At 35.7% G+C, this 19237-nt stretch overlaps 1 protein-coding gene across 6 annotated transcripts in view; it reads left to right on the forward strand.

Moving 5' to 3' along the window:
• The window catches only part of LOC104060194 (AGBL carboxypeptidase 4), a 954436-nt gene that overhangs the window by 17163 nt on the left and 918036 nt on the right, over positions 1-19237 (forward strand). For all 6 annotated transcript variants that reach the window (XM_054073734.1, XM_054073733.1, XM_054073732.1 and 3 more), the window contains exon 2: positions 1017-1139. In XM_054073734.1, the coding sequence (XP_053929709.1) occupies positions 1017-1139 (123 nt within the window). The remainder of the gene's footprint in view (positions 1-1016; positions 1140-19237) is intronic.

Raw genomic sequence — 19237 nt, forward strand, 5'->3', positions numbered from 1 at the left:
AAATAAGATATTATCATCCCATTATTCCATCACATGCCTTCTGCACTTGAAGACATACACATTTTTCCTAGTTTTCTGTAACACAGAAGATGATAGTTTTTCTGCTGTTAAATGATTGTTGTCAAAGCCATAAATAGTGAAGAAAATGCTGAGTCAATATCAAAAGAATTAAAAGCTAGTTACATTACTGTGTATTTCTTCACGGTTCTATAATATTAATGTATACTATAATATACAAATATGAACGTACTTTCTTGTATGTTTCTCAAATGAAAAAAATGTTCTTCCATCTCTACTTGGAAACAATTTTTTGCATACTGCAATTTATTAGACAGTATAATTTGACTAGAAGGGCAAAGCTCTTAATGTATACACTGCTGATATATTTTGACAAAAAATCATGCTGTTGTATAGAAAATTTATGTCCTCATATTTTATTATGAAATAAAGTTCACATTAAAAATATTTAAGTTCTTTTTCTGAGCTTTGTTTTCTAAGCAAGCATGGCTCAGGTAATCACATGCCTCCACAATGTATGCCTCTTCCTTCTAATAATTTTTATCAATCAGATATGATTAAGGCTTAACAGTCTCAAAGGTTCTAAGTTTATTTAAGAAGTGTGAAAGTAGGAGGTGTGGGGTAGAGGAAAAAGATTCCATTAAAGCCCATAGTGAAGAAGATGCTGCTGAGGAGTCCAATTCTAGATAATCCATGCAGAATATACTTATTAGAGAGCTCCAGCCAAAAGAAGTGAATCCAGCTAGATGTCAGACGATTGCATATGAGTGTGCAAGTAACCAGGCTGTGTGGTTTGTTAGTTAGAGAAGTTTTAACATATGATGACATTATTATAGCAAAATTCTTGAGTAAACTTTGAAAAGAAAGAGTTAATTTACTGATGCTTGTGTCAAACAAAATTTCATATTGTGCAGAAAAGCATGGGGGAATATCTTTCTACTGCTTTTAAATAGTTACTTATTTTGTGCTTATGCTTCTTTTTTGCTTTATCACAACAGGTAGTGCCATAGGATGTGAATATACCATAGCAGGGAATGTGAGCAAGTACACTGTTCTCCCGGTTGGTTATTGTGGACAGCCTAGAAAAGGACATCTTATATTTGATGCCTGTTTTGAAAGTGGTAAGGATTTTCAGCATTATTTTATTTCATGGAGCTGTCAATATATTAACACTTCTAACTATACTACTTATCTTTAGAAAATGTGCTTTAATTCTAAAGAAGACTTGCTTTAAATGCTACTTAATCCCCTGATTCATTGCAGTCAGAGTATGACATAAAATCAGACTTTCAAAAGTAAAACAGGTTGTGGGGCTTGTTCAGTGTACGTTTCATCAGGTCCATCTCTTACCACATGTAGAAACATAACTGGATTTTATTCTATTGTTATATCCAGTGTTTGTAGACTGCTAATTGAAGATGGAGTATTTAAAATATGCTATTTTAAAATTTAATTTGGAAGTTTACTAGGGAAGTTAACCTTGTAAAGTGTCAAGTCCATCTTTGCATAGTTAGAAGATTTTACAAACGTGTATGTGCTGCCTTTAAATGGATTTCTTTGTGTTTGTTGTGATCTAATTCTGTACTGCTGTGCTAGCTAATGGAAGCTCTGGCTCTGTTATTAATAGAAGCAGAATTAAACTTTGGGAAGCTACTGCAAATTGAAAGAGGAATTGTGTCTTTATAATGCAAGTGGGGTATGTACATAAATATGTATGTATATCTGAATATGTAGCACTGTTTGAAATTTTGTGTTACATATATGTCTCTCCAGATTTTTAGCTTAACTCTATTATTATTGGCTTACAGACCTACAGAGCACTGTTAAACACCGTATGTACAAAAGGCATTTGGCAGGATAAACTATGCTTTTCAGCATGGTTTATGTGAGAGGTGCTAGTAATGCCAGAAATGCTACAGTGTCTTGTAAAATGAAGTGTTTTATGAAGAGTTATGTCCCTCAGTGTAGAATACTGGCTAACAATTCCTGGATAAATATTAAATGAAGTTATTTAAATCCTTTGATTACATTAAAAGTTGTAGATGCAGTGAATAATAAAGGGTATCTTATTTTTAAGGTATGTATCTGAAGATTCAGGCAATAGTTATGTAATTTAAGAATGTTTTTGATATTTTTTTCTTAATACTTACACTTTTATGACTTTTTATATCAGAAAATGGCTTATCAAATTAATAAGTTGGCCTAGATGAGAAATTTACTTTACCATGTTAAGCTGCTCCACAATAAAAAAGATCAGTAGAAGCCATCAAATTAGGTGTGAAGTAATGTGAATCATGGCATGATACTTTAACCAATTTTTGAACAATAGAATTAATTATATTTTAAATAAAAACATTTATTTAATTCAAGGGTAAGGTTCATACTTTATATAGTTTGACAATTATAGGGTGTGTTAGAAGCAGATGCTATTTGAAATGTTTATTTACATTGTAGCGTGATGGGGCTGTGAGGTTGCTTTGCATATTACACACCTCTAAAATATGAATAAAATTAATGCCTTCATTTATTTTCTCATGATGATGATGTGTTAGCTAGGAAGATAATAATTTTGTGTACACTTTTTCAGTAAATTCACTTTATCTTTTGTTATATGTCAGCTAAGTAATTGCTTAGAGTACCTTAACTGGTCAAAGCAAGGTACATAATTATTGGGTATTTTATGACATTTTTATTAATGCTAAAATCCATCCTGTCCTATTATCCAAACGGTAGTAGACAACACTTATACACTAGTAGTATATTGATGCTCTTTGAGTACTGCCTTAAAATTAGTGATACCCTATTGGAATTGCCTTTTTTAAAGAACAGGGTATAAAACTGATCCCACCTGGAGCACTGCATCTAGCTCCGGCGTCCCCCTACCAGAAATACATGGACCTGCTAGAGAAGTTCGGAGGAGGGCCACAAAAATGGTCAGAGGGCCGGAGCACCTCTCCTGTGAAGAAAGAGTGAGAGAATTGGGATTATTCAGCCTAGAGAAGAGAAGGTTCAGGGGAGACCTTATTGCAGCCTTTTTCAGTATTTAAAGGGAGCATATAAGAAAGATGGGGATCCTGAAGAAAGGTGGGGATCCTGAATGGTTTGGTTGATAGAACTGAAGGTTCCCTTCTAGATGTATTTTTTAATGATTTTGTATTGCAGAAGGGGAAGTAAATGCCCTTCCAAGCAAAGAAAGTCTTAAATTTGTAGAAAAAAGGAAAAAGTAACACATACAGAAGAAGCACTGTTTAGTATGCTTTCATTTTTGTAATAGCTATCACTATGGGATGAAATTGTGTTGACAAGCATGAATTTGTTTGAGACAGAGAGGTGTGTTTTTATGTAGTCTGAAAACCAATGTCCGGTTTGGTGTTTTGAAGTGCTTTCCTTTCAAAAGAATCATAAAAATAGAACTGAAAAATGGGCATTGGGATTTTTTTTTAGTCCACTTTGTCACCGAGAGGCAAAATACACTGTTTTTGCCATTCCTCACAGATATTTATCTATCCTTTCCAGAGACTTTCAGTGTGGAAAGTTTCAATGAGGAAGCAGCGATTCATTCTAACATTGCAATTTGCTCAATATGAGAAACATTTTCTTTCTATGTAGAAACGTACTTACCAAAAATGCATTAATTCTTGTCCAGTCCTGTAGGCACAGAAAGCAGATTATTCCCTTCTTCTTTGACTTAATGGAAAGCTGCTATCGTGTTTTTCCTTGGCCTTTCCCTCCTCATTTTAAATAACTGCTTTTTTTTTTTTTTTTTTCCCTCAATATTTTCCTCATGGTCATATTTCCCAAGTTTTTTATCATTCTTTATTCCCTCTGGTTTATCTCCAGCTGTTCCATACCTTTCTAGGCAGGTAACGATCCAAAGTGAACATGGTACTGAGAAAAGCTGGTGCCAATACTATGTAGAGTTTATTACATGACATGCCTTGCAATCTATTTAATTTTGCTATGTGACAGTCTAATATTTTTCATGGCAGCATGGTGCTGTTGACTTCTATAAAATTTATGATCACTTTTACTGTCCAAATCTTTTCAGAATAAGAGGTACATAACCAGTTTTTAGCTTGCACTTAGCTTACCCTTAATGAATCTAATACTAGTAAAAGCATTCTTGCTGTAAAATAAATACAATTATTGAAAATGAAGAATGGTGGTTGAACCATTTGTCTTATAAATAATAGCAGAGGAGTGAAGGAGAAACACAATTATCAACCTACAAGTATGTCAGGAATTTGAATTTGTTTTTCCCGTAGTTCAAGCTAGTGTTCTAACTGGAATCTCCCTTGTTATCTTTATTAATATCTAAGAATATCTATGGCAGAAAGAAACTTGTCATTATCACAATGCATACCAGATCATAATTTCTGGATAATGTCAGTTTGCACAAGGAGAATATGAGTTAGTTTCAGGGAAAAATGGAAGCACAGTTATCTATGCATAGAACCAATTTAAAGGAAATAAATGTTGCATTTGAAATGTATACATTTGATTGGTGGTAATTCCTTTTCCTATTATTCATGAATGCATTAAATTAACACTGTTTCAGTTAGGAGGAATGTAGTGCTGTACAAATGTTCACTTCTGATCCTATCTGTTCTGGCAAAACTGGGAACTTTGCAGAATATAGTGCTTTAGGGAAAAGGCTGTATTCACTCTTGTGATAGAAAGAAGTCCTGATTGAGTCAGGCCCAAATGTTGATGTGAAAATGTTCTTCAGGGAGCCTGACATCTTTTACTCAAGGCGAATTGATATTTCGGAAACTTTATTTTGTGTGGATCTAAATTGCTATAAAGTTTAGTTTAGCCAGCTGCCCCTACTGTCTCGTGTTGGCTTAGTACATGTTACTTCTGATGGCATTAATTTAGTCAGCATCCTCTGCTGTGTCGTGGCAAAGGTTTGGTTTTATTTGCTTAGTCATTTTTTTCCTGTACCAGATGTTTTTGTAGATGATACCGCCAGTGCTGGAAAACTGTTTTGTTTTTTTTTTCTGGGAACTTATATAACTGCAGTAGCTTTGCTTCAGCATGAGGTAACAGTTATTTAATTTATTAATTTTACATGATATATGTGAAGCCTTTCATGTGTATTTTGCAAAGTGAAAAAGAAAACATAAAGCAGATGTCTCAATTCTTAAGAAGCAGCCAATATTTTTATGATGGATGCTGATGCCAGCTCAGCCCTTTGTGCAGAGTGCCAGTATAATCTTCTGGCTCTGCAAAAGGGAGGATGATTTTTGGCAACAACCCCAAAGCATGGGCTCTTCAAGGATTTGACCGTAGCTTATGCAGGCTGCAAAAATGTCATTTATGTCAGGATTCAGAGAAAAGAAACATAGCTGACAATGACGTCACTTTTCTTCCAAGTCCAAAAGCATGACTGAATAGGTTAGAATACGAGGAGGTGTATTAGAAACACAGTTGCAGGTGTCCTGTAGCATGAGATGTCAGAAGCTCTTGGTCATGGGTATTTTTCTTTGGTTTTGTGTGAAGACTGAAATCTTCTGTTTTGGATTTATGCTGTCCTGTGAGAGAGTTGGTGATTGACTGCGTTCTCTGAGAGTTGAAGCAGTTTGAGTCCAGGTTCCCTGCACGCTCATTTAAGTCAGGAGAAACCTTAAACATACTGAATTCTTTTGGTAGTCTAGAGGATGCCATCAGACAATATGGATGTCTTGGACTGTCTAGAGTCTGTCAACACCTGTCCTAGCAGGATACAAAGCACGGTTCATGCTGTCAGGCATTCAGGCTGTATTTCTATACCACTACAGAAGTACACCTTCAAAAAGGCTTTAAGATATGCCTTCCCTTCAGCAGCCATCATCACTGCAGCAGTTATCTTGCTTTGACAGGACCAAAGTTCCTCTGAGCTCAGAAGACACCTGTGCCCACAGAGGCATCAATGCCTCTTTTCGTTTTTGTGCAAAGACTGTTTGGTAGATGTAGCTGCAAATTGCCTTCATGGCTCTGTCACAGAGTGCTTTCAAGGTGGGCCCAAAATGGCTGTAGCTCTTGTATCTCGGGCTCTTGATGTAGAGAAATGGCATATGAAAACCTTCTGTTGACACTGTCAATTCTGACTTCACTGAATGGAAATTCAAATATTATTCCTTTTCTTTCGTATCATCTGTCTTGTGAGTTACCACAGATCTATTAGGTGGTCACAGTAGCCTACAGATTCTTTGATTAACCCCAGTGCCTTCTGTCTTGCCTGGTAGGATGTCACAGGGAACATGGGAGAAAGCTGGAATTAGGTGGCAGACTGTGATGTGTTCTGAGGATGGTTATAGTGATGGAACATGGAACTGAAAATAAAACCCTACAAACCCAAGCTTGACAGTTTCTGCTGCTTGTGGCTCAAATTGCTTGTTTTATAGTTCCTTTTGAGGACTTAAGGAAGAGTTGCCTCACTGAGGTTCATAAGTCTCAGCATTCATACTGTTAAATACAAGGACTTTATATAAGGTTTTGAAAATACATATTTTGGTTAGTCAAATATGATGCTGTTTAAATGTTAAAAAAATACTGTTTCTTGAAATTAGAAATGAAGCTGCCGTCTGCTTTTATTCTCATTTCAACCAAAAAGTGGAACGCCGCCAAAAGCCATTAAATCTTCTATCCTTTGGATGAATTCTTATTTTTTTAATGAAAAAATGTTATGATTGGATAATTCCTGTATTGTGGTTTATGTTCAAAAGATTGTAATTAAAGTTTTATCAAGTTTTAGATTGTGTCAATTACTGTAAACCTCGTATTATTTTCTCGACTGATGTGCCACCACCTTGCACTGCAAATAATTGACAAACATTATGTTTTTTTTTCCTACAGCAGGTTTACCAAATATTTTGTACTAGAAACCTGATTAAAAAATTCAGTGCTGATGAATTGCAAATGATACTGGAAATAGTTAAGATCTACAGTGTATTAAGAGATTCCATGTGACTGAGAAGTATCCTCATATCATTTTTGTTAAGGTTTTAAATATCTTTATTTCAAAAATAGGATAATGTACTTATAAAACACTTTGCACAACACTCAAAATTGCAGTAAGTGATTGTAATTCCGCTGATCTCATTGTAACCACTTACAGGCGTGAAATAGGCCATTGAGCTTTACCATGAAAGATATCTTTTGAACAAAAGCAAAGATAATGTAGGATGAATTTTCCTTTGAGGGTGCCTGTGTCCCAGTTGCTAAGGCTTGACGTGTAACTTTAGACAGCTAAAATTAGGTGAGATTAATCTTACTTGTGTTTAATAAAATAATGTAAAAATTGAGTTGCAAAACATTCCACCCTAGGAAATAGTTGCATTTTGGCTATCTAATATACAATTGCAATATGCTTCCAAAACTGTTAAACAAGCTGATCCTGCATGTGCTTATATTTAGGTGGACAGATTAATTTCAGTGGCAATACTATGATATCCTAAAACAGGAATACAGCAATGCAGGCAAATACAGTAATGGCACATGAATCGAAATAAAAAGTGCAAAAGCTGAAGCTACCTTCTAGAAGCAGACTAAACTGTGTTTTGGAGCAAAAACTGGTTATTATTCCAGATTTCCTATATTATAATGTGTCTTGTATATAGGCTGCCTGGGGAGGTGATTGAGTCACCATCCCTGGAGGTCTTTAAAAGGTGAGTAGATGTGGTGCTTGGGGACATGGCCTAGTGACGGACTTAGCAGGCCTGGATCGATAGTTGAAAAGGTCTTTTCCAACTGAAACTGTTCTATGATTCTCTAAGTCAGGTAGACTCTTTTGGCTTTCACTGCTATGGGAGTGCTCATATGCCATGTAGAAACAAAAGACAGACATGAAAGTCGATATATTTGAGTAATGATGTCTGTTTTCAGTCTACTTTTGTAGCATCTGTATGTGTCTGATTAATGAAATACTTTATTTTAGTTATTTCCTTATTTGTTGACAGTAATTTATGCAGTATTTCACATAAAGATATTCAGTAGATACCAGTAGAGATAATTTAACAAATGTTTACCTTTTCTGAAAATATCCCTTCCCAGTTCAGTTCAGTGTCATTCTGTCAGAGAATCAATACCTTTGGACTACTGCAAGTTAGAATTCAGAAGAAAATTAAGAACAAAAGATTGATTTTATTATTTTTTTCTTCTTTAATGATGACCCTAGGCATAGATTAATGGATGCAGCATGCACAAAGTGATATCAGTTAACATATATGACATTACTCAGATGTCTCAAACTCCGGAAAAAGCATGTGAATGATTTATGGAATTGATATTAATCTCTTTCCAGTAAATGCATTACTAAAGTTACATGGGAAATTGATGTTACTGCTGTAATGCCAAATTAATTTCTTTCTTGCTAGGTCAGCATTGCAAATGGAACTAAATATTAACCTTTTAAATATCTAAACAGAATACAGTATGGAAGACATTTTTACGAATGGAGGAGTGCTTGGTGTTGATTCCAGCTAACAAATACAGCGTGTCTTAACTTGAGGGAAATAGGTACTAATGACTTACTTGAAGTAATGACAATGCAAGAAGAATTAGTATAATAGCATCAGTAAAGAACTGGGATGTTAGTAGTAGTTTGCGTGCTGATTACAATTTTCACAGACATTTTATCTTCTGATCATCATGCTACCTTCTTCAAGACTTAGCCTTTCCCTCCTACCTGTTACCACAAGTTTGCATCTTCTCAGCTAGTGTACAAGCGTATGCATTGATGTGCTATTTGATTGACCTGAGAGGGACCAGAATAAGCAACTGGAAATGGAAGTAGAGAAGTCTTGGATCAGATAATTATAAGTTCAGCGTAGATTTTCAACAGCCTCTATATGGAGAACAATGAAATAGACCAGCAATAAGTAATCTGGAAAAGAGACAACTGAGGAAGAATGTATTAGAGGTCTGTAAAATCATGATTCTTAGTGAAAATGTCAATGAATATGAAACAGTGGTTCCCTGTCTGCTCTCTTTGTACAAGAACCAAGGGCCATCAAATGAAGCTAGCAGTTAATGTGTTGAAAGCAAAGGAGAATGGTTCCTCACGTATTGTTAAACTACGCTGTGGAGCTTCTTCCTGCAGGATGTTGTGGATGCTGGAAGTTTACATGTGCCATGCTTTCAAGCAAAAACACCAGCTGACAAGACCGGGGAAGAAAAATCAGTTGAGGGCTACTAAAGACTGACACCATCTCTGGCTCAGAATGTTCATAAACTGTATGTTGTAAACTGATGAATTATTTTGGGGAGCTATCTTCAAATGATTGCTTTGTTCCAATACTGTTCTCTAGAGATCAGTTTCTGGCGTTACTTGGCTAGACCTTGATCTCACCTGATAGATACATCTGTTAAATGATTATCATATGTATGAGAAGTGATCAATCTTTTATTATTTTCTAAAAAAATAGATTTCAGGTTATAGTTACAAGCCAAAGTTAACATCATGCAAAACTATAATTTGATTCAGTAGGAAAATCCTACAACTGTTTCCATCAAGACTAATTTTCTTAGGAAGATGGTGGTTGAAGATGATGTGCTAACATTAACAACAGTTGCCCAGAAATGATGCAGATCTATTCTTAAAATTTTGCTCTATACATTCCTGGTACTTAAAATTCCATCAGGCTTTCAGATTTTGGTGAGATTTTTGTATTCTTGCTCTTTGACGGAGAAGGGATTAAAAAAAAAATCAGTGACAAAGGTACTTTATACAAAGATGTTTAAGTCACTTTTGAGAATAAACAGATTTTTTTTGTATATACCAGGTTCTGAGATAAATTTTCCAGTTTCTGTTTTTCTGGCTCTGTTCAAAATTTTCCATCTGGAAAAATGATAGAGGGAAATACAAGGAAGAATAGCAATGTCCTGGCCAGTGTAAAGGAACATTACATTACACTGAACAAATATCCTTAGCTGAATGTACAATCACTGAAATAAATGCAGCTGTGTTTATTTCAGTATAATCAGATATATTTGAATATAAAATCATTGACATAAATGCAGCTGTGTTTATTTCAAACTGCACATGTTAATATGAACATGAACGTGACATCAGTTACTCCCTCCTGAATGTGTAGAGGTATGTATATGTAGTGGCACAATAGAGGGCTGTGACAGATGAAAGTACAAAGAAAAATATCCAGCTGAGTTTGTGCTTTACCTAAAGATTTTTGTAACAGCAATGGGAATCATTGATGGAGAGGTGCAAAAATCTTCTCATACAAAATCCCTGGATTTGATTAATCTATCATTACTGTGTGGAGTAACAGGTGACCTATTCTTCAGTTACTGACTAAGGAAATAATTACTTTAAGTAATTGCTTTTTAGAATAGAGAATCCTGTTAGTTTTCAACGGTTGGTAGGTCCAGGTCCACCTCTTCTGATGGGTGCAGTGCAGACCTTAACTTTACCTTAGGTTTTTATCTGATTTTGAGTCTTAAAAAAAGCTGCCAACCAGCCTTTCAGAATTTCATCTTGCTGCATTCAAAAACCCGTGGAAAATACAACTAAGAACAGTGCCAGTGGAAAAATGTTGGCATCGTTTATATTGTTAGAGATTCTTCTCCTTGCTCTTTCTCCAGACTAGTTCTCTGCATTCACTGTCCTGTTTATATCCTTAACCTCTGTCTTTTTAAATCAGACCCATTCAGAACTAGAACAAATTGAAGTGTTCTATACTCGGCTTATACTGCTGGTGCTATATACATTATCAGAAAGAAAGGTTGTGCTCAGAAGAAGAGGTAAAGCGGCATCAGAATGTAAATGTTTTCGAGGAAGGAGGTACTGGAAAGGCTTTATTTTCACCTGGGAGAGGGATGAAATATTCTGCTAGACTAAATAGTGGTATTTTATTCAGTCAGTTCAATAACCTATAATATTATCCCTGTTTTGCAGAGGACAGGAGCACAAAAGATGTGGTTCTTGACTGCCTAGCACCTTTTGTAGTAAATTTCAGCTGTGCGAAATGAGTGCAAAATGGCTGAGAAATGTTCAGAGTGCTTTGCATCAGTTTCATATGAACCAAATGATGAATGAAATTTAGGAAATTTCATATCTTGTATTATGTCTTCTAGATTTGATCAAATGGTGTTATTATAAAGAATAAGGGAACAGAAGGAAAGAGACTGAGGCAGAGAAAAAACATTTGAAACGTTTGCATCACATCCTGCACTGAGAGGGATGTTGACTGTATTGCACAGCAGTGCGATGCTGCTGTTTCTCTGTGAGTGTCACATTGGACATGTGATGCTGCTGATTCACTCAGTACGTGCTTAGGCAGCACTAACTGGAAAAAGAATCTCTCTCTTACTTGCTTCTCAGCTCCTGATAAATGAATACCTTTGTAGGATCACATTTTTATTTTTTTTAAATGAGTTGAAGACTCTGGAAGAGGCTGTCCAGAGAGGCTGTGGAGTCTCCATCTATGGAGGTGTTCAAAAGCTCAGTAAACACAGTATGGAGCATCTTCTTCTTGCTGACCCTGCTCTGAGTAGGGTGGGTGGACTGGGCAATCTCCAGAGAGTCCTTAGAAATCACCTAGAAGATGTAGAAGATTGCCACTTTCTTTTTATTAAAATACACTTCAGATAATTTCTGTTCTTCTTGGTTTTCTCTAAGTTGTTTTAAAATTCTCAACTGCCTGCTGTTCCAAAGTTAACAAGCCAAATTAAGATCTTTGCTTGTTTGAGCTGCCACTGAAATGCAAGAAGAGACAACACACTGAAATACATGATGGTTTGTGCTTTTGAAGGAATACTGGTTGAAAAACATACTTCAGAAGAGGTGTTTCTGCGTAAAATAGAAGTGTTTTTATTCTTGGATTGCTGTTCTCTGATTTTAGGAGAAAATATTTTAGACTCTTTTGTTCAGCCTAAAAGGAATTGGGATGCAAGCTATTAGGTGGGAAACACATTATTTTGGATACATGCAGAGCTTCATTTTGCATTTATTGATTCTGTTTAGTAACCTAATTGCTTTCTAGGTTCAGCATTTAGCATGCTAATTTTGATTTAGTGCTTGTATTTCTGAAAACAAGCTGGGAAGAAACCATATTTTATCACTGTGTGTTCTTTAGACAGCTACTGGAATTCCAGAATCACACTAAGAAACATAATGTGAAGGTAAATTATCTTAATATATTAAGGCATATTATTATATTCTAACAATTTCTGGTAGGATCATGTCTCTTTTTCTCTCATCTGAAACTGTAAGGTAACATTTTGTTTTTAAGAATTATGATTTATTTTGTTTAAAAATAAATTGGTTTTGAATGTTTATTGTTGCTACTGTACCATGTTATGAATAATTCATTTTTAGTAGCCCTTTCTAAGATTGTAAATTAAAGTCAAATTTCTCATGTGAGAAACTTTCAAACTTTTTTTCTTGAATGCCGTATAAAAATATACACAACTAAGGAATAATATATGTAGGTTTTTTTCCTTCCGTCATTTTGGTGGTCAGCTTAAGAAATTATGTTCAGAGTGAGTTTTGAAGGGATTGACGTATTTTTCTTGACATTTGTGGGGATTTTTCGTCTATCTTATTATGTGCAGTTTTGATTTATGTAGATTGTTTCATTAATATAGTAGTTTACATATATCTTTCATATTACGGTTAAATTGTATAATGAAAGATTTTCAATGCTCTAGTGATCATATAAATGCACACGTACCTGCTCTGAGCTGATTGCCACTTGTGTAGGCACAGTCAAATTAGATTGCGTAGCAATGTCAGCACAGCCCACAGTGTCTTGAGACTGGATAAATACTGAGATGGTTAGTTCATTCTGAATTTTGTGCTGTTGCGTTGCTGTTGGTATACTAGAGTTAACTAATTTGTGTCTGAGCTGGTTAAGGTGACTTATGATGATGATGCACTTATTCCTCTGAAGTGTATTGTAGATGTACTCCCTACGAAACAGTAAAGTTAGACAAGGAACAGACAGCAATATTATAATTAATTTATGCTTTCATCTGAAAAATAAAAGATGATAGCAAATAGAAACTTGACTTTTGATTATTCCTGCATGTATTTCCTGTGGTTCTTCTGTTTCACTAGTTTGAGGATTGATCCATTCTCGCTTATCCCAAATACTTATCATCCTCTTACTTGATTATCACAATGTTATCCTGCCTGTCATTCCTTTTTCCTCTCTGCGTTTTGTAAATATTGTTGCTGAAGTGTCTTCTTTTGTATGTTGAGAGAATATTGAGCCCCACTTCTTGAGCCTGTGCATTGAATGTTATATAAAATTAAACCTTGTTATCCTCTTCTCTAGGAGTCTGTTATCAGCCTTCCATTAGCATCTGTTTTGTTTTTCATTATTCCCATCTGTGTGCTCTTCTTTATCCTTTTGGATATAGTGATCCATTTATTTCCTTCCCTCGTATTTGCATTTTCATTGGTAAACATTTTGTCTGTTTTATTTCAGTTGTGGTTTCCCATTTTCATGTGATTTCCTCTGCCTATCTCTGCCATACCTACCATTCATCCTTGAAAGATTTTCTTAAATCCATCTTTCCAAAATTCCTTCTCATTTTAAAGATTTTATTTCATTTAAAGGAATTGGAATCTGAAACTGTTGTCCCGATGTTTGGTGATAATTTGTCCTTAATCAGTCTGAGTGTTCTTTTGGGCAGAAATGTTTCTTACCAAAGACTTCACTCTAAATCTTTTCTCAAGTAGAAGAGGTCTGTGTTGACAGGTGCCAAATCTTGAGTGTGTGGTCCAGGGCAGAAATCAGTAGAAACATTTCTGCAAACTACAATTTCTCTTGGCTTTGAGTGAGGTCATAAGCTTGTGAAACTTTCTATGAATTAATAATCTGGTGGCAATTAGGAAAATGGTCTGTTATTCAGTGGGCCAGAGGTCAGTAAGAGTGAATGCTAGAAGGAAGATAACTGATTAGATGGCGTGAAAATAAGAGCATTCTGAGTGATTACAATCAAGCTCAATTAAAAGTGTCTGTCCAATATGTCTGTAGTGTAACAATCATGACATCTAGATACTTCTTAGGATGTGAATACATGACTTCCAAGACCTCTAATTTTGTTTTCTCTTTAGAATATTAGCCTAGTTAGCAATAGGTTATGCTTATAATCTCCTGCTGTGGGAGATCACTGTGTGCTTTACAAGCTGCTTTCGTTTTCATTTTATGGTTTAGAAATATGTGGCTCACAAAAGTTAAGAGCTTCAGTGTTACGTGGTAGAATCACCATTTGAAGCATTTTGACATTTTCTTTGAAGTACATTAATCAGATTTAAACCCACAACTTTGATTAATCTTTAAAATTGAACAAAGTATGCGTCATCCTGAATCATGGTGGTTGAGGTGGACTTTCCTTTGTAGGGGTGCTATTTTACAATCTGCCATGCAGATATTAGGAATAATTGATATTATTTCAGATATAATGTAACAGTAACTGGTATTATTTCAGCAGTACAGGAAAACTTAAATACTGTTGGAAAAATGGTGTTAGGTTATCTCCACTGACTCAGATTGTTGAAGAATGAACCAAATAAACACAGAGTAGGGAGAACAAGTATTGTCTTTTGCAACCTATTCAGTTTTGCCTGATTTAACTTAGATGAGGATATAAACAATATTGTGTGCTTTGAGATTACTGTAAAAAGCTTTGTTAACTGACAATAATAACTGGAAGACATATGTGAAATTGTTGATTAATATGAGAGAGAAAGAAAGAATACTGAAATCAGAAAATTGTATTACTATAATTTGATAATTGTGATTTTGTCTTTATTATCCATGTGGCTTCATAGTGATAGCAAATGTAGGCTAGTATACTTTAGAAAAATAAAATTGCAAAGTGCATGAGCTAGAAAATATGGAGAAAATGAAGTATATGCTGATTAATTCAATCCAGCATTGTTTTAATGTGGGTGCTACGTTGAAATTATAATTTGTAATTTATTTAAAATGTTGTAGAAAGATTTCAAGACAAAGACAATCTAACCAAATAAACTTGTTTATTAGTAGTATTCTTAATTAACATGTTTTAGTCATTTAGTCAATCTTATCTTGTGGTAGTAAGGCTAAAAATATTATTAGCAAATCATTACTCCATTTTTATTATTGTTAGCCAGATGATAGTAGAAAAATGTCTTAATATGATTTGGGTATCGTTATGTCAAATGCTTAGGAGAGGAAAGTGGAGACAAGGTTTCTTATGAGAGTACCAGCTAGTTTAATTGTCCTATACTATATATAGGTGGTACTACCTTGAACCACACAATTCTAAAGGAGTGAGTTCAGGCTGAGGTCTGAGTGAGTTTGGTTTCAGGTTGGATTCTAGGCTTTACTAGGAGTAAGATACAGCAAGCAAGTCAGAAATAAGAAGAGAAAAAAGGTAATAAAGAAAGATGCTAATATCCATGTGACTGTCTAATCCCTGGTTCTGCAGGGGCCAAACCCCTCAGAATCTATAGAATTGGTTTTTGCAAGTAAAGTTTTGTATGTGTTAGTTATTTTTTTTAAAAAAATCACAGTATGTCTGATAATCCTAATTTTCAAATACCCCTATTATGTTCTTATTTGTAAAAGAAATACTATTTGTTTATAAACATGGGTAAACTCACAGATGTGGTCTATCTAGACTTCTGTAAAGCCTTTGACACGGTCCCCCACAACATCCTTCTCTCTAAATTGAAGATATATGGATTTGATGGGTGGACAGTAAGGTGGATAAGAAACTGGTTGGATGGTTATATTCAAAGAGTAGTGGTCAATAGCTCAAAGTCCAAATGGACATCCGTGATGAGTGGTGTCCCTCAGGGGTCCGTACTGGGACAGGTGCTGTTTAATATCTTTATCAATTATATTGACAGTGAGATTGAGTGCACCCTCAGCAGGTTTGCAGATGACACCAAGCTGAGTGGTGTAGTTGCCACACTGGAAGGATGAGATAGCATCCGGAGGGACCTGGACAGGCTGGAGAAGTGGGCCTGTGAGAACCTCATGAGGTTCCACAAGGCCAAGTGGAAGGTCCTGCACCTGGGTTGGGGCAATCCCCATTTTCAGTACACGACGGGGGATCACATGCTTGAGAGCAGCCCTGCACAGAAGGACTTGGGGGTGCTGGGTGATGAGAAGCTCGACATGAGCCAGCGATGTGCGCTCGCAGCCCAGAAGGCCAAACGTGTCCTGGGCTGCATCAAAAGAAGCATGGCCAGCAGGGCGAGGGAGGTGATTCTGCCCCTCTATTCCTCTCTTGTGAGACCTCATCTGGAATACTGTGTCCAGTTCTGGAATCCTCAACATAAGAAGGATATGGAGCTGTTGGAACAGGTCCAGAGGAAGGCTACAAAGATGATCAGAGGGCTGGAGCACCTTCCCTATGAGGACAGGCTGAGAGAGTCGGGCCTGTTCATTCTGGAGAAGAGAAGGCTAAGAGATCTTACAGCGCTCTTCCAGTAGCTCAGCAGGGCTATTCATAAAGGCTTGTGGGGATAGGATGAGGGAGAACGGGTATAAACTGGAGAGGGGCAGATTTAGACTGGACATTACAAAGAATTTCTTCACTATGAGAGTGATGAGACACTGGCACATGTTGCCCAGGGAGGTTGTGGCTGCCCCATCCCTGGAGGTGTTCCGGGTCTTTGTAATTTTCATTCCTAAACTATAAATCATTTCCATTTTTGGAGTGGACAGTCGGATTGCCATTTTTCTTGTGAGTCTGGAATGTTCAAAAGCAAAAGGTTCTTCTGTTGCTGTCATCCTTGCACATCAGCAGTATGACAGAAAGTAATGTTTCAGTCACAGAGGTAATGCTTTAATGTCAGTATGGTAAAAAACATGAAAATGAGGACAAAGACTTGATAAATTCCCGGCTTTGAAGACTGGCTTTTGAAAAAGCATGCCTATTTGGTTAAGGCTAGTGACATATATTAATATATCTTTTATGTAAAAATTTTTCACTGTAGAGAGTAAAATTTAAAAATTGTCCTACTAATAAATTAAATATCCACATTTTTATTTCTAGGTAAGTAAATGAAAGAAGTATATGTTATGGAAGTTAAGGAGCTAGAACATTGTTAAAATTAGGAACCACAAATAATTACTTACTACTTAAGGTGATAATTGTTACGTTATGTGACAGCTTGCACAATGCTTCAAAATGTAATATATCTTTCTAATGCATTTATCAGAGAAAAGGGGTTTTGCTTGTCATAATGAATATGTTGTAAAGTCCATGTATATAGATTCAAACTGAAAATTGAAATTAACCTTGGATGTATTTAAAGTAGTTTTAATTAACCCTTTTATCTTATAGTTAATATACTTTATGTGCTAAAGGACTTCTATTAATACTCTAGCAGCTTCTTATATGAGTACAAAGTATTATGTTTAGGATTAGATTTTGGTATAAAATGACTTTGCCATGGATTCACTGACAGGGTGTGCTATTAGAAGTGAAATACAATATAAAATGAAAGTAGTGGCTTTTGTTATTATTTTTAATTGAAAAGGTTTGATACCTCTTCAGGTTCTGAAATAAATAGAGCTGAAGTGGCACCTCTCTTTAGAAATGTAGTAAGACTAATTTTTTTATAGAAACAGTACTGCTAAATGTGCGTGTATGTCACTATTTTTGAAGACACAAAAGCAACATTTGAACTATATAATTGACCAAGGTCACTTCGTGTCCACAAGAAACAATACAGCTCAACAATCACTGTTTTCTGATTTAAGTATTAAACTAGTTGCTTTAAAAATATTGTTTTGTTTTCTGGTTTAGTCAAGTAACACATAAGAAGATTTTGTCAGTTTTAAAATCTACATCTTTCTTTCTTTTTTTTTTTTCTTTATTTGTGCGAAATACGGTCCTGCCAAACACAAATCTAGTGAGAATAAATTTGGATATAGAGTCAAATAAAAGAAAATTAATTTTTAATCTACTTAATCTTAAATCAAGCTTAACTGGCCATCTTGGTAGGCTAGAACCTTCTGGATATCAAAGAATTATGAGAAGAGCAGAAAAAGTCAGTATGTGATGCGATTGACTTTTCTAGTAATATAGGAGCATCTCTGCAGGCCATACCTTTATACAGCCCAAACCTCCCATTTAGCTCAACCATCCGAAGTTTTGCAAATAGCTTATTGACTCAAATATGCCTCTGACTATACCCTGCGCTTCAGCCCATATATAGATGTGATAATATGAGAGTAATTGGTCTGCTTTTGTCTTACAGTTTCTTTTCTTAATGCAGAATAAACATTGCAAAGATCAAGGCGTCTCAGCCAAAGACCTACTGAAGGGCTATGTCCCTTGTCGTTAGGAAAAAACTGATATCTGTAAGACCAAGTGCTACTTTTCTGTCTTAGCAGGTAGATGGAGACTAGACCTGCAGTATGATGGAAAGACTCAGAAAGAGAAGTTGAGAACCTGCTTACGCTTCCACTTCCAGAAGTTCTGGGTTTCCTATTAGCTGAGGTGGAAGGAGCTTACTTACTCCTGTTTCATTGATGTAGTCATCCTCCTGTCTCCATGTCCTATAACTTTCCACCCTAGTCTGGGTTCTCTGGCTCCCATTAATTGTCTGGTAATATAACTGCAATATAAAGAGCCATGTCTTCAGGATGTCTCAGTTGTAGTAATTCCCAGTTTTGACAGTCAAAAAAGGCATTTAGACTCAGTTGGCAGAGATGCTGGTTTTTTTTACACTGTGGCAGCAGTGTTTGGTTAAGAAGAAATGGGATGTAGAAGAATAGTCATATTTCATAGAACTTTTAAAGTCATAGTTTCTGCTGTGTGAAAAGTAACATCAGAAGTAAAAAAGAAGGTATGAAATTTTGTTGGTATGGGGGAAAAGGAAAGATTTTAAATCCATGGTTACAAAGGCTCTTCTTTGTATCCTCTCTCCCTTTCACGAGGAGGTGTGAAGGAGCTGATACTAAGGACATGTTAAGAAGGATCCATCTGATATGAGTTATTTAATTTGACTGTAGCACTTGAATTGTCCCCACGTGGATGGATAGTATGCAAGAATCAGGAGATATTAGGGAGAATCTGAGGGTAAGATTAGAATTTTCTTTTACAATGTTGATTTGATGAAGTTTTCTGTTTAAATCCATTGAAAGAGATGTTACTTGTTTCATTTGTGCCCTGTCAAAAGGGGAATGACAAAGCAAAGTGGAACCATCTAGAGGGAGGGGAGATTTTGCCCTGTGCTTAGAGCTGCTGAGCCTGCTCTGAAGGGAGA

This window comes from Cuculus canorus, chromosome 8 (genome assembly GCF_017976375.1).
Source record: "Cuculus canorus isolate bCucCan1 chromosome 8, bCucCan1.pri, whole genome shotgun sequence".
Classification (NCBI taxonomy): Eukaryota; Metazoa; Chordata; class Aves; order Cuculiformes; family Cuculidae; genus Cuculus; species Cuculus canorus.